This window comes from Rhinoraja longicauda, chromosome 4, assembly GCF_053455715.1.
Source record: "Rhinoraja longicauda isolate Sanriku21f chromosome 4, sRhiLon1.1, whole genome shotgun sequence".
Taxonomy (NCBI): Eukaryota; Metazoa; Chordata; class Chondrichthyes; order Rajiformes; family Arhynchobatidae; genus Rhinoraja; species Rhinoraja longicauda.
In genome coordinates this window covers 18,061,174-18,079,300 of record NC_135956.1, presented here as the reverse complement: position 1 = coordinate 18,079,300, position 18,127 = coordinate 18,061,174, and the positions used below count along the sequence as shown (strand labels likewise).

Sequence of the window (18,127 nt, the reverse complement as noted above, 5' to 3'; positions counted from 1 at the left end):
TTCCCCGTTATGTGACCTACGGAAGTTGATGATCAGCTCCTTGGTCTTGGTGGTATTTAGGGACAGGTTGTTATCCGAGCACCAGTCCGCCAGGTTCTGCACCTCCGCTCTATAGTTTGTTTCATCCCCGTTGGTGATCAGCCCGATCACCGTTGTGTCATCTGCAAACTTGACAATGGTGTTGGTGTCGAATGCAGGAACACAGTCGTGTGTGAAGAGGGAGTAGAGCATGGGGCTCAGAACACAGCCCTGTGGTGTGCCGGTACTCAGGGTGATAGTGGAGGACAGGTGCGGGCCCATTCTCACTGCCTGCGGTCGTTCCAGCAGGAAGTCCAGGATCCAGTCACATAATGACGAGCTAAGGCCTAGCTGGTGGAGTTTGGTGATGAGCTTGGTGGGGATGACCGTGTTGAAGGCGGAGCTATAGTCTATGAATAGCATCCTCACGTACGTGCCCTGTCTCTCTAGGTGAGTCAGGACAGTGTGAAGAGCCAGAGAGATGGCGTCCTCTGTAGATCTATTTGCCCTGTATGCAAATTGATGTGGGTCCAGTTAAGAGGATAACGAGGGAAAGAGTGGGGCCCATCAGGGACCATAGTGGAAAGCTGTGTGTGGAGCCAGAGGATGTAGGAGATGTTTTAAATGATTTTTTTGCATCTGTTTTTACGAGGGAGGAGGGCGATGCAGACTTAGAAATGGAGCAGGAGGGTTGTGATGTTCTTGAGCATATTGCTATTGACAGGGAGGCGGTGCTGGAGGCTCTGGCAGGCTTAAAAGTGGATAAGTCTCCGGGCCCTGACGAGATGTATCCCAGGATGCTGAGAGAGGCAAGGGAGGAGATTGCGGGGGCTCTGGCACAAATTTTCAGAGCCTCTCTTGCAACAGGGGATGTACCGGAGGACTGGAGGATAGCTAATGTGGTGCCATTATTTAAAAAGGGCAGTAGGGATAAACCTGGGAACTACAGGCCGGTGAGTCTGACATCGGTGGTGGGGAAGCTGCTAGAAAAGATTCTGAGGGACAGAATCAGTCTTCACTTGGAGGATCGAGGGTTAATTAAGGATAGTCAACATGGCTTTGTTAATGGAAGGTCGTGTCTGACTAACTTGATTGAATTTTTTGAAGGGGTGACCAAGGAGGTAGATGGGGGTAGTGCAGTGGATGTGGTATACATGGATTTCAGTAAGGCTTTTGACAAGGTCCCACACAGGAGACTAGTCAAGAAGGTAAGAGCCCATGGGATCCAGGGCATCTTGGCAAAATGGATAAAAAAACTGGCTTAGTGACAGAAGGCAGAGGGTGATGGTAGAAGGGTGCTTCTGTGACTGGAGGCCGGTGTCCAGTGGGGTGCCGCAGGGATCGGTGTTGGGTCCCTTACTGTTTGTAATCTACATTAATGATCTGGATGTCAACATACAGGGCATGATCAGCAAGTTTGCAGATGACACAAAGTTAGGGGGGGTGGTGAATAGCGAGGAAGGGATCTGCAAGCTGCAGGAAGATATAGATGAGATGGTCAGATGGGCGGAGCAGTGTCAGATGGAATTTAATCCTGAAAAGTGCGAGGTGATGCACTTTGGCAGGAATAACTTGGAGAGGGAGTACACCATGAATGGAAGGACCCTAGGGAAGACAGGGGTACAGAGGGACCTTGGAGTACGGGTACACAAGTCCTTGAAGGCAGCAGGACAGGTGGACAGGGTGGTCAAAAAGGCATATGGGTTACTGGCCTTCATTAGCCGGGGCATCGAATATAAAAGTAGGGGGGTAATGATGGAATTGTACAGAACACTGGTGAGGCCACAGCTGGAGTATTGTGTACAGTTCTGGTCACCACATTATAGAAAGGATGTGATAGCTTTGGAGAGGGTGCAGAGGAGATTCACCAGGATGCTGCCAGGGATGAAGGGCCTCGGCTATGAGGAGAGACTGAGCAGACTGGGGTTGTTTTCCCTGGAGCAGAGAAGGCTGAGAGGGGACATGATCGAGGTGTACAAGATCATGAGGGGCATAGATAAGGTAGATGGTGGGGAACTTCTTCCACTGGTGGAAGGTTCAACAACGAGGGGACATGGATACAGGGAGGGAGGTTTCGGGGGGATGTGAGAAATAACTTTTTCACCCAGAGGGTGGTTGGAGTCTGGAACTCACTGCCTGGGGTGGTGGTGGAGGCGGGAACACTCACAACGTTTAAGAGGCATTTGGATGGGCACTTGAAATGCTACAACATTCAGGGCTACGGTCCAAATGCGGGAAAATGGGATTAAAATTAGACTGAGTTTGGTAACGGGCGGCACGGACACGATGGGCCGAAGGGCCTCTTTCTGTGCTGTAGGACTCTATGACTCTATGATTTAGAGATACAGCACGGAAACAGGCCCTTCGGCCCACCGAGTCCGCGCCGCCCAGCGATCCCCGCACATTAACACTATCCTACACACACTAGGGACAATTTTTACATTTACCCAGTCAATTAACCTACATACCTGTACGTCTTTGGAGTGTGGGAGGAAACCAAAGATCTCGGAGAAAACCCACGCAGGTCACGGGGAGAACGTACAAACTCCGTACAGACGGCACCCATAGTCAGGATCGAACCTGAGTCTCAGGCGCTGCATTCGCTGTAAGGCAACTCTACTGCTGCGCCACCGTGCTGCCCAGATTCTACAGATTCACCACCCTCTGACTAATTAAATTCCTCCTCATCTCCCTCCTAAAGGAACGTTCTTTAGTCCTAGACTCTCTCAATAGTGGAAACATCCTCTCCACATCTACTCTATCCAAGCCTTTCACTATTAGGTAAGTTTCATTGAAGTCCTCCTTCATTCTTCTAAACTCCAGCGAGTACAGGCCCTGTGCTGTCAAACGCTCATCATATGTTAACCCACACATTCCTGAGATCCTTCTTGTAAACCTGCTCTGGACCCTCTCCAGAGCCAGCACACCCTTTCTCAGATTTGGTGCCCAAAATTGCTTGCAGTACTCCAAATGGGGCCTGAGCAGCACCTTATAGAGCCTCAACATGACATCCCTGTTTTTGTATTCTAGCTCTATTTGAAATAAATGCTAGCAGTGTGTTTGCCTTCTGGATGCTGTGGACCAATTTGTGAAAAGCAGAACTATGAAACAATCTGATTAATTGTTTTTTTTCCCCAACCCCCCAACAGAGAATTTCGGCAATGGAGCTCCAAACATTGCAGGTAAGTGGTTTCACAATCACAGATTTACTTGCAAACGCATTTGACGTAGATATTTTGTTCCTCAAGTTCGCTGATAATTGTTTCTCCGATACTGGCAAGTGCCATGTTTATAGCATTTAAGGATGAAAGGCAAGGATGGCAAGGCTACGGAGGTCGGGATGACAAGGAATAGTGAGGGTTTAATGAAGAAAAAGGAAGCATATGGCATGCACAGGTGACTAAACATGGCACACACCCTTGAGTACAGAGAGTGAGGAAGAGTGCTTAAAAATATTGGGAATGTACAGAGGAGCTATGAAAATCACTGGCAGAATGACTAAGGAGAATCCCAGGGTATTTAAAAAGTAGATTAGAGCAAGAGGATACTGAGGGGAAAAGTACATTCCCTTGCATCAAAAGAATGTGCATGGAATCAGGGCAAGTCACTGAGGTGTTAAGTCAATACTTATTTGCATTCACCCCGGTATAGAAACATAGATAGAAACATAGAAAATAGGTGCAGGAGTAGGCCATTCGGCCCTTCGAGCCTGCACCGCCATTCAATATGACCATGGCTGATCATCCAGCTCTACCGCTGCGGTAAAAAACATGATAAAACATGATAAATGGAGACACAAGGAGCTGCAGGTGCTGTTTTATTTTAAAGACACAAAGTCCTGCAATAACTCAGGCAGCACCTCTGAAGAACACAAATAGGTGCTATCCTTGGGTTAGATTTTATTATTACCTTTTTGTACATTTTGTCTTTCTAGCAAGTCAGTAACAGTTGGAAGCAGTTAATTATGATACATTGGTAAAGACACCGAGTTTTGGAATATTTGCATATTTCTAGACAGATTACAGTCTAACATAACTAACATGAAGATGACCAGATTGTCGAATCATATAATTAAATATTTTGTATTAAAAATGTTTGGGCCCAGTATCAAGCTGGAATGTTGTTCTTTGGCCTAAATCTTGCTGGACTAGGTTTGCTGGCTGTAGTCCTTGCACAACTGTTAGGTACTGAGGGTCAGTCTTTCTAGCCCTTCACTGTGAAGTCTGTACATTGATCAGAGCTCAGGTGCTTCCAGGACAGAATTTCAGGATATGTCGACAGGCTTTGATATAAGTTGGGGGGAGCCTTAAGGCCCTGTCCCAGTTAGGCGTTTTGTAAGGCGACTGCCGGCAACTGTCATAGCCATAGCAAGTCGCCGAAAAACCGGTGACTGGACCCCCCCATGACAATGTCTACGACAAGCTACAACAACATACCACCTAATCGAGGTCAAGCTACGGCAAGCTACCGAAAACCGGCAACCCAATCGTCGCAAGTAGAACGTCCACCCACGACAACCTACCACTACAGAGGCAACAACCTCGTGTGAATGGGCGATTGATGTGCAACGTGGACTCAATGGGCCAGTTTCCATACTGTATCTTTCACAACAATAATCTTATACTTTAATTTTAGAACTGTTGTCCATTGAATTGATGATCAGTACAAAAAATATATTGTGCAGTAAATAGACTTCTACAATACAAGATATTGATAGTATTGTGTTCATACACTCTCTGACCCATATATTTTTCTTTTCAGTCAATGTAGGTGTCCAAAAGCATGTGGCCTTTTCCGTAGGCCTGACCAGAAACCCATTTGTTGGCGATGCAGGAATAATCCGATTCAATAAAGTTTTAGTGAATGATGGATACCACTACAACGCAAATACAGGTGACTGATAACTTGGAATTGAAGAATGGTGTAAAACAAATGCTAGAAATGCTCAAGTCCGTGAAGTTGTTTTGGGTTGATGACTTGCCATAAGAATTGGAAAACGTTGGAGACAGGATAGATGGGGAGGGAGAAGGAAGAGGGGACTGATAGGACATGAGAGATCAGTGAATAACAAAGGGCAGACGTGCAGGTAGTATATATAGGCAAGAGAAGTCTGAAATTATAAACAGAAATAATGCTGGAAAGAGATGCACCTGAACTGCTTGACTTCAGGGACCAATAAGTATAATACTGGAGACGTCGTGGGTTCAATCAGCGAAACGTCGATGAAAGTAGGTGCCCACTTGATAACCCCAATGACGTGTCTGCCTAGCCTTTCTCAACATCGGAGGAGCATAGGTGAGTGCATAAGCCTCCCATCACCACCGGGAGCAAGTTGACATTTGGCACTTTGGATTTCTAACATCTTGTCCTGTGTATTTGGAAACATATGTAGGGAGGGACTGCAGATGCTGGTTTAAACCGAAGGCAGACACAAAAAGCTGGAGTAACTCAGCAGGTCAGGCAGCATTCCTGGAGAAAAGGAATAGGTGATGTTTCGGGTCGAGACCCTTCTTCAGACTGGGAGTCAGGGGAGAGGGAAATGAGAGATATAGGACAAATGAAAGAGATACAAGAAGCAAGTGGGATGTTTTAAAAACTGTGCTGACAAAAGCCTCTGTACATCCCCGTTAGAGTGAAGAGCAAAGCAGGCAAACGTAAGGAAGCTTGGCAGACGAGGGGAATTGAGGCGATGGTCAAAAACAAGAAGGATGCATGGGACAAGTATAGGCAGCTGGGATCAAGTGCATTCCTGGAGGAGTTTCGGGAACTAAGGAGTAAACTGAAAAAGGTCAGAAGGGCAAAGAGGGGCCAGGAGATAGCTCTGGCGGGTAGCTTTAAGGACAATCCCAAAAGATTTTATAAATACATAAGGGGGAAAAGAGTAACTAGAGAGAACGTGGGAACTCTTGGGAATCAAAGCGGTCACAGTGGAGCTGTGGAGCCACAGGAGATGGGCAAGGTCCACAATGAGTATTTCTCATCTGTATTTACTGAGGAGAAAGACAGTAGGAAGGAGGAACTTGGAGCAGTCAATGGAAATGTCTTGAGAGCAGTTAGTGATACCGTTGAAGAAGTACTGAAGGTACTGTCGTGTACGAAGGTAGACAAATCTCCAGGGCCTGATCAGATATATCCGAGGATATTGCGAGAAACTAGAGAGGAAATTGTGGGAGCCCTGGTTGAAATTTACATGTCGTCCTGAAATACAGGCGAGGTGCCGGAAGACCAGAGGGTGGCAAATGTTGTGCCTCTATTCAAGAAGGTCTGCAGAGAAAATGTTGGGAACTATAGGCCGGTGAGCTTAACATCTGTAGTTGGAAAGTTACTAGAGTATTCTGAGAGATAGATTCTGAGAGATAGGGATTTGGATGGGCAACGGCTGATTAGGGATAGTCAGAATGGTTTTGTACACGGGACGTCATGTCTCACAAATCTGATTGGTTTTTTTGAAGACATGACAAAAAAGGTCAATGAAGGCAGAGCTGTAGATGTTGTGTACATGGATTTCAGCAAGGCCTTCAACAAGGTTCCGCATGGTAGGCTGCCCTGGAAGGTTAGATTGCATGGGATCCAAGGAGAGATAGCTGAATGGATAGCAAATTGGCTCCATGGAACGAAGCAGAGGGTGATGGTGGAAGGTTGCTTCTCGGACTGGAGGCCTGTGACTAGTGGTGTGCCTCAGGGTTTGGTGCTGGGCCTGTTACTGGTTGTCATCTATATCAATGATTTGGATGAGAACATACAGGGCAAGATTAGCAAGTTTGCTGATGATACAAAAGATGATACAAAAGTTTTGCAGATAGTGAAGATGGTTGTGAAAGATTGCAGCAAGATCTGGATCAATTGGCCAGGTGGGCGTAGGAATGCTTGATGGAATTTAATACAGAGAAGTGTGAGGTGTTGCATTTTGGGACGTCTTACAAGGGCAGGACCTACACAGTGAATGGTAGGCCTCTGGGTAGTGTTGTAGAGCAGAGGGATCTAGGAGTGCAGTTGCATGGTTCCTTGAAGGTAGAGTCGCAGGTAGGTAAAGTGGTCAAAAAAGGCTTTCGGCACATTGGCCTTCATCAATCAGAGTATAGAAGTTATGTTGCAGTTGTATAAGACGTTGGTGAGACCGCATTTAGAATATTGTGTTCAGTTCCGGGCACCATGTTATAGGAAAGATATTGTCAAGCTTGAAAGGGTTCAGAAAAAAATTACGAGGATGTTGCCAGGACTTGAGGGTGTGAGCTATAGGGAGAGGTTGAGTAGGCTGGGTATTCCTTGGAGTGCAGGAGGAGGAGGGGTGATCTTATAGAGGTGTACAAAATCATGAGAGGAATAGATTGGGGAGATGCAGTCTCTTGCCCAAAATCATGAGAGGAATAGATTGGGGAGATGCAGAGTCTCTTGCCAGAGGAGGTAGTTGAGGCTGGGACTATCCCATCCTTTAAGAAACAGTTAGAAAGGTACATGGATAGGACTGGAGGGATATGGACCAAGCACAGGCAAGTCAGACTATTGTGGCTGGGACATTGTTGGCCAGTGTCGGCAAGTTGGGCCGAATGGCATCTTTCCACACTGTGTCACCCTATGACTCTAAGCAACAGTAATCAAGGGAAAGTGAAAAGGTCCATTGTGAGCTGTGGGATAGATGGGAACGAGTTATGCACACGGAAGCTCAACAGGACGAAGGTGAAACTGGTTGAAACTAGAAATTAGACCAACAGCCAAAGACTGAAATTGTGCTGGACAATTAATCAAACAGAAGATAGGCACTAAAAGCTGGAGTAACTCAGCTGGTCAGACAGCATCTCTGGAGACAAGGAATAGGTGACGTTTCGGGTTGAGATCTTTCTTCAGACTGAAGAAGGGTCTCGACTCCAAACGTCACCTATTCCCCAGAGATGCTGTTTGACCCGCTGAGTTACTCCAGCATTTAGTGTCTATTTTCTGTTAGATTAATTGTCCAGCACAATCCCAGTCTTTGGCTGATGGTCTCATTTCTAGTCTCAGCCAGTTTCACCGTCGTCCTGTTGAGTTTCCGTGTCTGTATCTATACTTTGTGTCTATCTTTGGCTTAAACCTGCATCTGCAGTTCCTTCCTACAAAATTAATGTGACAGAATTGGAAGCCTGGCAGCTGGTCGTTGCAGGTTTTAAAACAGCCACTAAATCTGCCCTTGGTTTCCCCAGCTCACAGCAATGACTATGGAATGACAAGTTATGGAACTGGGAGAAGACTATGGAGGTTGATACTATAGTTGGACAGCAAATGTACTGAAACAATACTAAATAATTTCAGTGTGATGAGGTTGTGCATTTTGATACTCCACTCTTAGGGTCCAACACAATAATGACAAGACAGTTAAATGGTTTCATCCCAACCGGCCACAACTGGCAGTTTAGTTTTGTAACTGGGGAAGGGATACTGAGAACTAGGCAAACAAAAAATGCTCTCTATTATTTTCAGATTTCCAGTAATAGTTCTAAAATTTTAGTGCAGTATAAAAATGGTGAGATGGTCCTTTTAACATCCAAAGAGTCAACTCCAGAGGATCACAAAGGGTGTTGGTGTTTTCACTCACTGTTTTTCCTCAATCTGTTGTATACAAAATTTAGTCTCAATTTTAAATTCTCAATCGCAGGCTGTCCAAATTATCCTTTTGACTTTATTCCAGGTATATTTACTGTTCCTTTGGAAGGACAGTACCTCATCACTGCAGTTCTTGCTCCTCAGAGGAATGAACACATTGAAGCAACCCTCACAGTTTCTAATCAAAGTATCACACAGATGGACACGGCTGGCTATCGGATAGAGCTGTTGGAATCGCAAAGACCCTTCCTAAGAAGAGAGATTTGTGGAGGAATCGGGACCTTCAACCTGATTCTGAATCTTAAAGTTGGGGATGAAGTGAGTGTCTTTGTGATTGATGGTAAACTAGTCAACACAGATGAAATGTACTCAACTTTCAGCGGGACTTTGCTATACGAAACATCCGCGCAGAGCTAGCCAACTTGAAAACTGGGCAAATGAATGTTTAAAAATACACCATTTTAGGGTGTGCAAAGGGGTGTGGATATTCCTGAATCTGACAGTCAAAAAATATATGAAATGTCAATTCTACTTTAAGGTCTAATTCCACCAAGTTAGAATTCTGCATAAGCTTCTGGCTTATGATTTTAACATTGGAGACTTTTAAATAATCTTTCCATAATAGGATTTCACGATCAGTCATTTTACTGACTTAAAAAGTATTGCCTGTTGTGAGAGTTACTTTGAAATATTACAATTTCACTTGTTGACAGTTTACCAGAATGTCACAGCTGGAGGGAGGGCTGTCCAATCAAATGTTTTACATATTTAAGGATGTGCGAACTTTATCCATATGATGGCAACTTTTTATTTTCTGGGTAGTTATTTTCAGTTGCACTGTTGAATATCTGGTCTTAATTCAGTGACAAAATATTCCCCCCTTCACCCTCTATATTTGAATCACAGGGAAAATGTTCCCCAAATCTTAATCTGGCTGAAATACAATCTTGGGAGTAAGTAGATAAAAATAAGAAAGATACAATTCCATCATGTCTGCGAAGATGCAAGAAATTATGATAATAATTTACTATTTAAACATGTAATAATAATAATAATAATAATAATATTCATTTATTGTCATTGCAACGAGTACAACGAAATTAAAAAATAGCCAATCCTGACGGTGCGTACAAACATATATGCAATAAATGCAAAAACAAATAAATACATAAATACAATTAAATACAATTATATTAAGTACAAGATTTTTTAACGGTGTTGCCTAGTGCAAAGGTAGTGTTCAGTTCTCGTATGGCCCTGGGGTAAAAACTGTTCTTATGTCTGTTTGTTCGGGATTTGATCGACCTGAAACGTCGACCAGAGGGCAGATGAACAAACAGACGGTGGCCGGGGTGGGATGGATCTTTTATTATTTTGCCTGCTCTACTGAGGCAGCGTAGGCTGAACAGGTGCTCCAGGGAGGGCAGTGAGCAGCCGATGATCTTCTGGGCCGTCGTGATGACCCTCTGAAGGGCCTTCCTGTCCTTTTCTGAGCAGCTGGCATACCATGTGGTTATACAGTATGCCAGCACACTCTCGATGGAGCAGCGATAGAAGGACAACATGAGCTTCTCCTGCAGGTTGGTTTTCCTGAGGATCCTCAGGAAGTGGAGTCTCTGCTGTGCCTTCTTTACTGTGGTGATGGTGTTGGTAGACCAGGTAAGATCCTCTGCGATGTGCGTACCCAGGAACCTGAAAGCTGGTACCCTTTCCACACAGACCCCATTGATGTAGAGTGGGTCGTAATCTACACTGGTTTTTCTAAAGTCAATTATAAGTTCCTTTGTTTTGGAGGAGTTCAGGACCAGATTGTTCACTGAACACCATGCTGCCAGCCTTTGGATTTCATCCCTATAGGCTGTCTCATCTCCTTCTGAGATGAGTCCAACCACAGTCGTGTCATCCGCGAACTTGATGATGGTGTTGGTGGGATGGGTGGGGGCGCAGTCGTGAGTGTAGAGGGAGTAAAGGATGGGGCTCAACACACAGCCCTGTGGTGAGCCGGTGCTCAGTGTAATGGTGGCTTAGTGTTAATGTATTTTGTTATTTTAGCAATGTCAAAAGTATTGAGGGTTATGGGGAGAAGGCAGGAGAGTGGGGTTGAGTGGGAAAGATCGATCAGCCATGATTGAATGGGCTTGATGGGCCGAATGGCCTAATTCTGCTCCTATTACTTATGAAAAGTAGCTTTGCTGCATACCAACAGAATGCATAATTTGAAGGGGTTATTGCACTTGCACAGGTAAATTCTTGTCTTGTGGTCTCTTGCTGCCACTTATGTTCCTGTATGAACCAGTGCACCAATGTGAACCAACAAAACTGAATTTAGTTATGCATGTTGCCAAAATGTTAATGCATCATCAGGTTTTTTTTTGTGGGGCGGGGGGTGGTAGAGGAAGGGAGAATAATTTATTTTCTTGACACTTGCTTTAAACAACATTAAGACATGGACAACTACAAGAAGGGTAACTAAAGCCATTAGGGAAAAATCTTTAAAAAAGTGAAAATATGCTAAGCGTAATAAACAATCCATGGTGGGAGAATGTGGTAGATGGAATGCAATTCATAATGAATGGCTCACACCATAAACCATCTCAAACTCAGGTTATCATTGGCTATATTTCTTGTACTCTATAGCCAGTCTCTTAAAATGCTTTGTGTTCAAATAACAAGCAATTTGCTTTTGCTAATGGCTTACAATAATGCAATGTTAGGTTGTCTTTTGGAATTAAGATTCTATAAATTGAAAATGTAAATTCATACAAATTAGATATCAACGTTAACTCTTTAACACTACTTTATCACAATCATTTTATAACAAGCTAGAGAAACAATTCAAAGAACATTTGAAAGAGTATTAATAAAACTTTTGATATTTATTATAGCTAAATATACCATCTTCCCACAGCTACACTTAAACTACAACATTTTAATTTCAGACAATACATTTGTTAGATTTTATTAAAATAAATAGTTCATTATTTTACTTTGGAAGGTCTCTCTTCTTGTAGTATGAAGATCTTCCTTTCAACAAGATCCTTTGTTGATTTTGGTGCCAAGGAATCATTTAAGTATTCTGGTCAGGCCCAAATGAAATGATCACACATCCTCCTCCACAGAGCACCACCTTGTTTCAACATTAAATGTTCTTTTAAGTTGGAAGATGCCAGAACAGATCTTTTATATTGAAAGACCCATAATGTTAATGTTTAAGCTTCAGTTTTAAAAGAAAGAAAAAAAAGTGGAGGTGCTGGAATATAGAAACATAAAATTGGAAATACTCAACGAGTCAGACAGTGTGGAGAATATTTTCCACAGAAGTCGCTTCATTTGAGTTCCAAAATCTTGTATCTTCGATTATTCCTTGTTTTAAATGTAATGAAGATTTAGGCTCAAGAAAATGTGCACGTGTCCCCCAACGAGCTAACGTGTAGAAAGTCTAGTGTAACCAGTTTTAATCAACCAATTTTTAATTGTTCATTGTTCAAACAATTTAAAGCATATCTTTTAAAACTAATATACATACAAATATTCTAGGATCAAGTTAAAATCAACAAAGAATAATGGATGTGGACTTGATGGGTCAAAGGGTTTATTTTCATGCTTCTCTCTGACTCTGCAGAAGTGAAGAAAAACATGAATTGTATTGAAATATTTTGAAACCCAAACTGCATGTAAACTTTTGCTCTTTGAATGATCTGGTCTCATGTATTGTACCAATGAGGATATTTTACTGTTTTATCAAGGTTATTAATCCTATTGATTAAACCTATATTTTTAAAAACATGCACAATTTTATGTTTACCTTGTATGCTGTTTTTCCTTCGCATTAAAATACAAAGTCCATTGAACAAAGTAATACTGCCAGGCAAGTCAGTCTGTACGCAATTCTAATAAAGTTGTGGGTCTGAAGCACCACCATTTTTTTTAATGCTCCATCATTGAGGAAACCCAGTAGTGAAATGCCTCAAAATACCCAGCGTATAAACTGAAGAGAACTTGATTAGATTTTTGGTTTGACAGGAGCGAGGGAGCAACAAAGCAGACTTTCTATTGTCAGTGAAATATGAGGTGTAGCATAGACACCAAAAATTAACATCCCTCTTACTTTATCTTTCAATAATGTCATGCTTCTCTCCATTTATATTATCGACCAGTTGTATTTGATACTGCAGAACCATTTCTCTAGGGAACCAAGTTACAATGCGTTTTCCTTTTGCTCCAAGGTCATTTCTGCTTATTGAGAAAAATGCTTGTAGGTCACTGTCAAATCAAAATTCTTACCTTAAGCTAAAACTAGCCAGTGTTCACTCCAGAAGATGTGCATCCACAATTTGCTGGTTAAGGTCCTGTCAATTTCTCATCTCGACTCCCAATATATATCATGGGGCTCTTTGCTTACACAGTACAAACTCCCAGCTTGAATACACTGAAACAATTTACCTACTCAAATAAAACACATGCTGGAGTAACTCAGCAGGTCAGGCAGCATCTCTGGAAGGAATGGATAGGTGACGTTTCAGGTCAGGAGGCATTTTCAGAATACAGAAGAGTCACAATTTGAAACGTTGCCCATCCATTGCCTTGAGAGTTATGCCAAACCTGCCAAGTTACTCCACCATAGTTTTATCCAAATTTGCAGCATCTGTACTTCCTTGTCGCCCACCCACTCAAATAGTTTTTCAACTCACAGAATACTCCAGATCACACAGATGTACAAGATTTCTGATGTTATATTTATTCCATGACCGCATAATAAATGTCCCACCAAGAATGTGTACATACACACGTGGAATGAAGATTGTATTAAACATGGGTAATAATAAGTACACATTCTGCCATATATACAATCACTAAAATCCAAGGTTGACCCACAACTGTGTTGTGGGTAGATACTACAAAAACAAAATCAAATTTCAGCTCGGACTTTCTCTTGATAAGGGGTGTGCAAATACTCTCCATTATCAGAACCATAACAATACCGTATGATCAACACAATGTCACCAAGTGTATAATTTCTTAGTTTGAAAACTATACAGAGATGTGTTCAATTTACTACTTCATCAAAATGTGTACAGGTTTTAGTACATTCTGTAAACCCCGTACCAAGATTAGAAAGCCCCCTAGAATTTACTCGGGTTGAGTGACAAAAACAAAGTTCATTATTTCTTGCCACTTGAACAAATGAAGTTATTTCCAGCACAAATAGTTTAAAGTGAAGAACAGTGAATCTAAGAAATATGATTGTTTTTTTCCTTTCACCCAGTATAATACATCCACTTTAAACAGTATAATTATCTTTTCATATGTGTTGTCATAACACACTAATCCACATCTTTCATAGAAAGAATCACTTGGTGTGATGTGAAATGCCTTAATGTAAAATTCTACCTCTACTGCTGGAACATGGCTGACATTTTTTTTTAATCAATGGAAGGTATTCATGAGAGAATAGATGACATAATGGCAATAGGTTGCAAAATACATTAAAGTTACAAATAGCCTGCCTCCACCCAATTAGCCAGCCATTGTAAGAAGTGTACACTTACATATTTTCTCTTCTATTTAAGTGATCAGGGACCATTTATGCCTGATTTACAGGATGAAAGTGCAATTTGTTTGATTTTTTAAAAAAACAATTGAAATCAAAATACAAAATTGGCATTCATTAACATCGCAGGTGAAGCAGCACCATATAGCATGAGGTTTTGCAACATGAATCAGACCGTTACACAAAATGTAACTGGGCATTTTTAGTTATTGTTCGATTCCATTATATTCAACAGGTTGAGCCCATTTTCCTGGCATTGTCACTTTCAAGACACTGAGGAATCTAATCGAAACCAAGGTGTTTTGTTAAAAAGTTACTAGAAGTAGCAACTGGAATGATGAGAGTAGAGTGCGAACAGTATGTGCAATGTTTTTGCATACAGAGACGGCTCATGACTAAAATCATGTTTTTTCTTCTGCTGCAACCAGTTGGTAAAATGAACACTAGGCTATATTCCTGAGAATTGTGCTGGTATTAACTGCATATTCATGCTTATACAACAATTGAATCAGTACATAAAATAAACATAGCTATCTTTAATCTATACCTGAACCAGACTTTTGGAAAAGTATAAACAGTACTTGGGATTTCTTTGACAAGAAATCAATGAATACCAATTTCTAATTAAGTTCTTCCATATTGATACTTGGCAGCACATCCCGCCAATAGTTGAAGTGACTGTATTCTGGATAAATAAAAGCAGAACACTGTTCCTGACTGAGCAAAGGAAAGACATGTTCAACGAGCTCACTCAACCTTATATACCTAACAAGGAGAGAGAGAAAGGTCACAATTAGAGCAAAGTAATTTTTTTCTCCATAAAGTACAAAATAAATCACGAACATACTAATGTTCTCATTAAACAGATGGGGTGCAAGATAAAACTCGTTGCCTATCACCTATAAACATTGAAGGAAAAGTGATGCATTTTTCAAGTTACAGAATTAAAGTTTGTGCATTGTTCATTCCAACATCATCTTCAATTTTCTTTATGTCTTGGGCAAAACTGGAGCTTCTCTGATTGAGTGCCTGTTACCAAGTACTTACTCATATATAAGGTGCAACAGTTCCTCCAACCTATTTTTATGGAAGGAAGTTGAACAGAGATACTACATGCCTAGCACTGTCCCCATTCACACACTTTCTCTCGCAAGGATGATTACAAATGTTAATCATGATTGAAGATAAATTCAGAGAGCTCTGATAAAAGGCATTGACCTGAAATGTCAACTCTGCTCTGCAGATTCTACCTGACCTACTGAGTATTTTCAGCAATCTGTTTTTATTATTGAACCTAAACTTCCCAATGCAAGGGCCATAGATAAACAGAGATTAACTTCAGTGTTAATCAAGCACTAAATTTGGGATCTTTTGAGTGGCTTTTTTGTTGACAACGCTGAAAGTGTTGCTACATATGATTTCCTGTTATATTCGCAATTTGTTTCGGTTGCAGTTCTTGTCAGCAAAAAATAACCTGCTTCTTCCGTCTGCCTGCATGCCTCAAAGTGACCACTAAGAAATGTTTACGAACAATCAAGCCAATTCTTTGTGGCAAGAGAAGCTTGTCTCTGCTCAGTTTCTCAATCACTTCATACAGATGAGACCAAAATAGCGAAGTGATCAAATGCTGGGACCTTCAGCTCATGTGCATTAGTAAACATCTGGAATCTGGATAAACATTTAACTGATGAAACACAGAAACATAAGGAGTTTTTTTTTTTTGTACATGAAACCAGATTGAAACTTTCTGAAAAATGAACAAGATATTTATCAGGAATGGATTCAAGACTTCACCGTGGCTTGCAGGATTTTGAAAATGCTTTCTTCTCTAAGAGCAGTAATGTTAGAACATTATAAAATCCATGACAATGCTATTAAAAATCTTGATTAAATCTGTATTGTTTGACATAGTAATCAAAATACATAGAGGTGTTGGCAATAAATAGGAATTCATTTGGAGGCCAAAAGGAGGGCAAAACTCTGAATCTTACACCAAAAAAAATGCACTTCTTAAATTATGGGATTTATTTAATGTTTATGTGTTTCCTTCCTTCTAACTGCATATCCAATTTTCTCCAATTGGAATCTAGAGTTTGCCTGGAGTTTCTCTCCGTTTTCTTTGCACAATCTAATTGACTTCTCTTTACCTTTGTATGTATTCTCTCAAGCCACTTACATTTCAAATCTTTTTCTATCTTGAGGATTGAAGTCAACTGGATAGGATTGTATATGACTTAAATTCAAGTATATTTTCAGTGAGACTCCCATTTAGGAAATGGGAGATCAACATCTTTTATTTTGAAATTGTGCTATTAGTCATTGTGCAATGTGCAGAAAGATAATTTGGATTTTAAGATTTGGTAGGGATTTGCGAGTGATTAAATGGGCTTCAAAACTCACCATTACATGCCAACATCAATACCAGTAGGCCAGTGGAGAACCTGGTCCTTCATTCATTTAAATCATTACTTGTCTACCTCTGTGTTGCTTTCCCACCCAATCCTCGATTCCTTTATCATCCAAAAATTTGTTCTAAAGGAACCCAATGTCTAACCTCCAACGCACACCAGAGAATTCTAAACATTTATGATACAATAGACCAGGAGGGAAATTGGTCTGCCAACAATCATAAAACACAACAAGATACATGAAATTAAAGTGACGAGTGGAAAGTCCAGGATTGGGGATGTGCAAAGATTGGGGGGGGGGGGGGGGGGAGACAGAACCCCACGAATGAAGGGGGAGGAGTTGTACAGTTTGATAGCCACAGGGAAAAAGGATCTCCTGTGGCGTTCTGTGCTGCACCTTGGTGGAACCAGCCTGTTGCTGGTTAACCAGTGTCATGGAGGGGGTGAGCTGTATTGTCCAAGATGCCCTGCAGTTTGAGGAGCATCCTCCCCTCCAACACCACCTCTAATGAATCCAACTCCACTCCCAGAATGGAGCCAGCCTTCCTGATGAGCTTGTTGAGTCATTTACTACCCTGAATGAAGAAATGTGTACCTCTTCTCAGTCTTAAATGACCCAGCCTTATTACAAGCTCCTGGTTCCAGCCTAGGTACTACTGTAGGATGTAGAGAATTTTGACCCAAAGTTTAAGCGGATGAAGGCTTGGTACGGTTTATAATTGGAGATAATAATGGATTTTTTTGCATTGGAAGGAACGTTAGTGGGGAAAGTGCAGAAACTGAAGAGCGGATAAGGATTTAGTCTGAGTTGATATCTGAATTTTTTTTTAATGGAGAGAAAATGTAAATTTCAGTGTTAGCGAAAAGAATACACAATGTTTATGGATGTACAAAGGTATCTTGGGGTCCAAATCCATAGCCCCCTGAAAGTAGCAACACACAAGTAGAGAGAGAGAGAGAGAGCTGTAAATTAGGCGTATGGTATGCTTGCCTTCATTGATCAGTGCAGAGTATAAAGTGTCAGAAAGACGTGTTGCAGTTTTATAGAGCTGGTTAAACCACATTTGGCATAGTGTGTGTAGTTTTGATCACCCCAGGAAAGTTGTGGAGGCTTTGGAGGGAATGCAGAGAGCTTTACCAGTATGCTGCCTGGATTATAAAGGATACTTGCTACAAGGAGAAGTTCGACAAACTAGGAGTGATTTATTCTAGAAAGTCAGAAGCTGAGGGAAGACGAATGAAAGTTTAAAATTAAGAGAGGCATGGATGGACAGAGTATTTTTCTCAGGATGGAAATAATACCAGAGGACACAGCTTTACATTCAGAGGGGGAAAGTTTAAACGAAATGTGCAGTGGCAACTCTTTTTTTAAAAAGAGGCACGCACTTAAAACATAGTACCAGGAGTGTTGGTGAAAGCAGATAAAATTGTGGTATTTAAGACACTTTTATGTGGGCACATGAATATGCAGGGATGGAGGTACATGGAGTATTGCAGGCAGCAGGGATTAGTTTAATTTGGCACCTGGTTTGGCATAGACATTGTGTGCTGAAGGCCGTTTCTCTACTGTACT

General features: G+C 41.6%; 2 protein-coding genes across 3 annotated transcripts in view; one reads left to right on the top strand and one right to left on the bottom strand.

The window, feature by feature from the left end:
* The window catches only part of LOC144593079 (EMILIN-2-like), a 63,496-nt gene extending 54,237 nt beyond the window's left edge, over positions 1-9,259 (top strand). The window contains exons 6-8 of the mRNA XM_078398513.1: positions 3,168-3,200; positions 4,780-4,911; positions 8,681-9,259. Of these exons, the coding sequence (XP_078254639.1) occupies positions 3,168-3,200; positions 4,780-4,911; positions 8,681-9,012 (497 nt within the window). The 3' untranslated portion in view covers positions 9,013-9,259. The remainder of the gene's footprint in view (positions 1-3,167; positions 3,201-4,779; positions 4,912-8,680) is intronic.
* Positions 9,260-11,501: 2,242 nt separating this feature from the next.
* The window catches only part of lpin2 (lipin 2), a 94,811-nt gene continuing 88,185 nt past the window's right edge, over positions 11,502-18,127 (bottom strand). For both annotated transcript variants that reach the window (XM_078397282.1, XM_078397281.1), the window contains exon 20: positions 11,502-14,911. In XM_078397282.1, the coding sequence (XP_078253408.1) occupies positions 14,767-14,911 (145 nt within the window). In that variant the 3' untranslated portion in view covers positions 11,502-14,766. The remainder of the gene's footprint in view (positions 14,912-18,127) is intronic.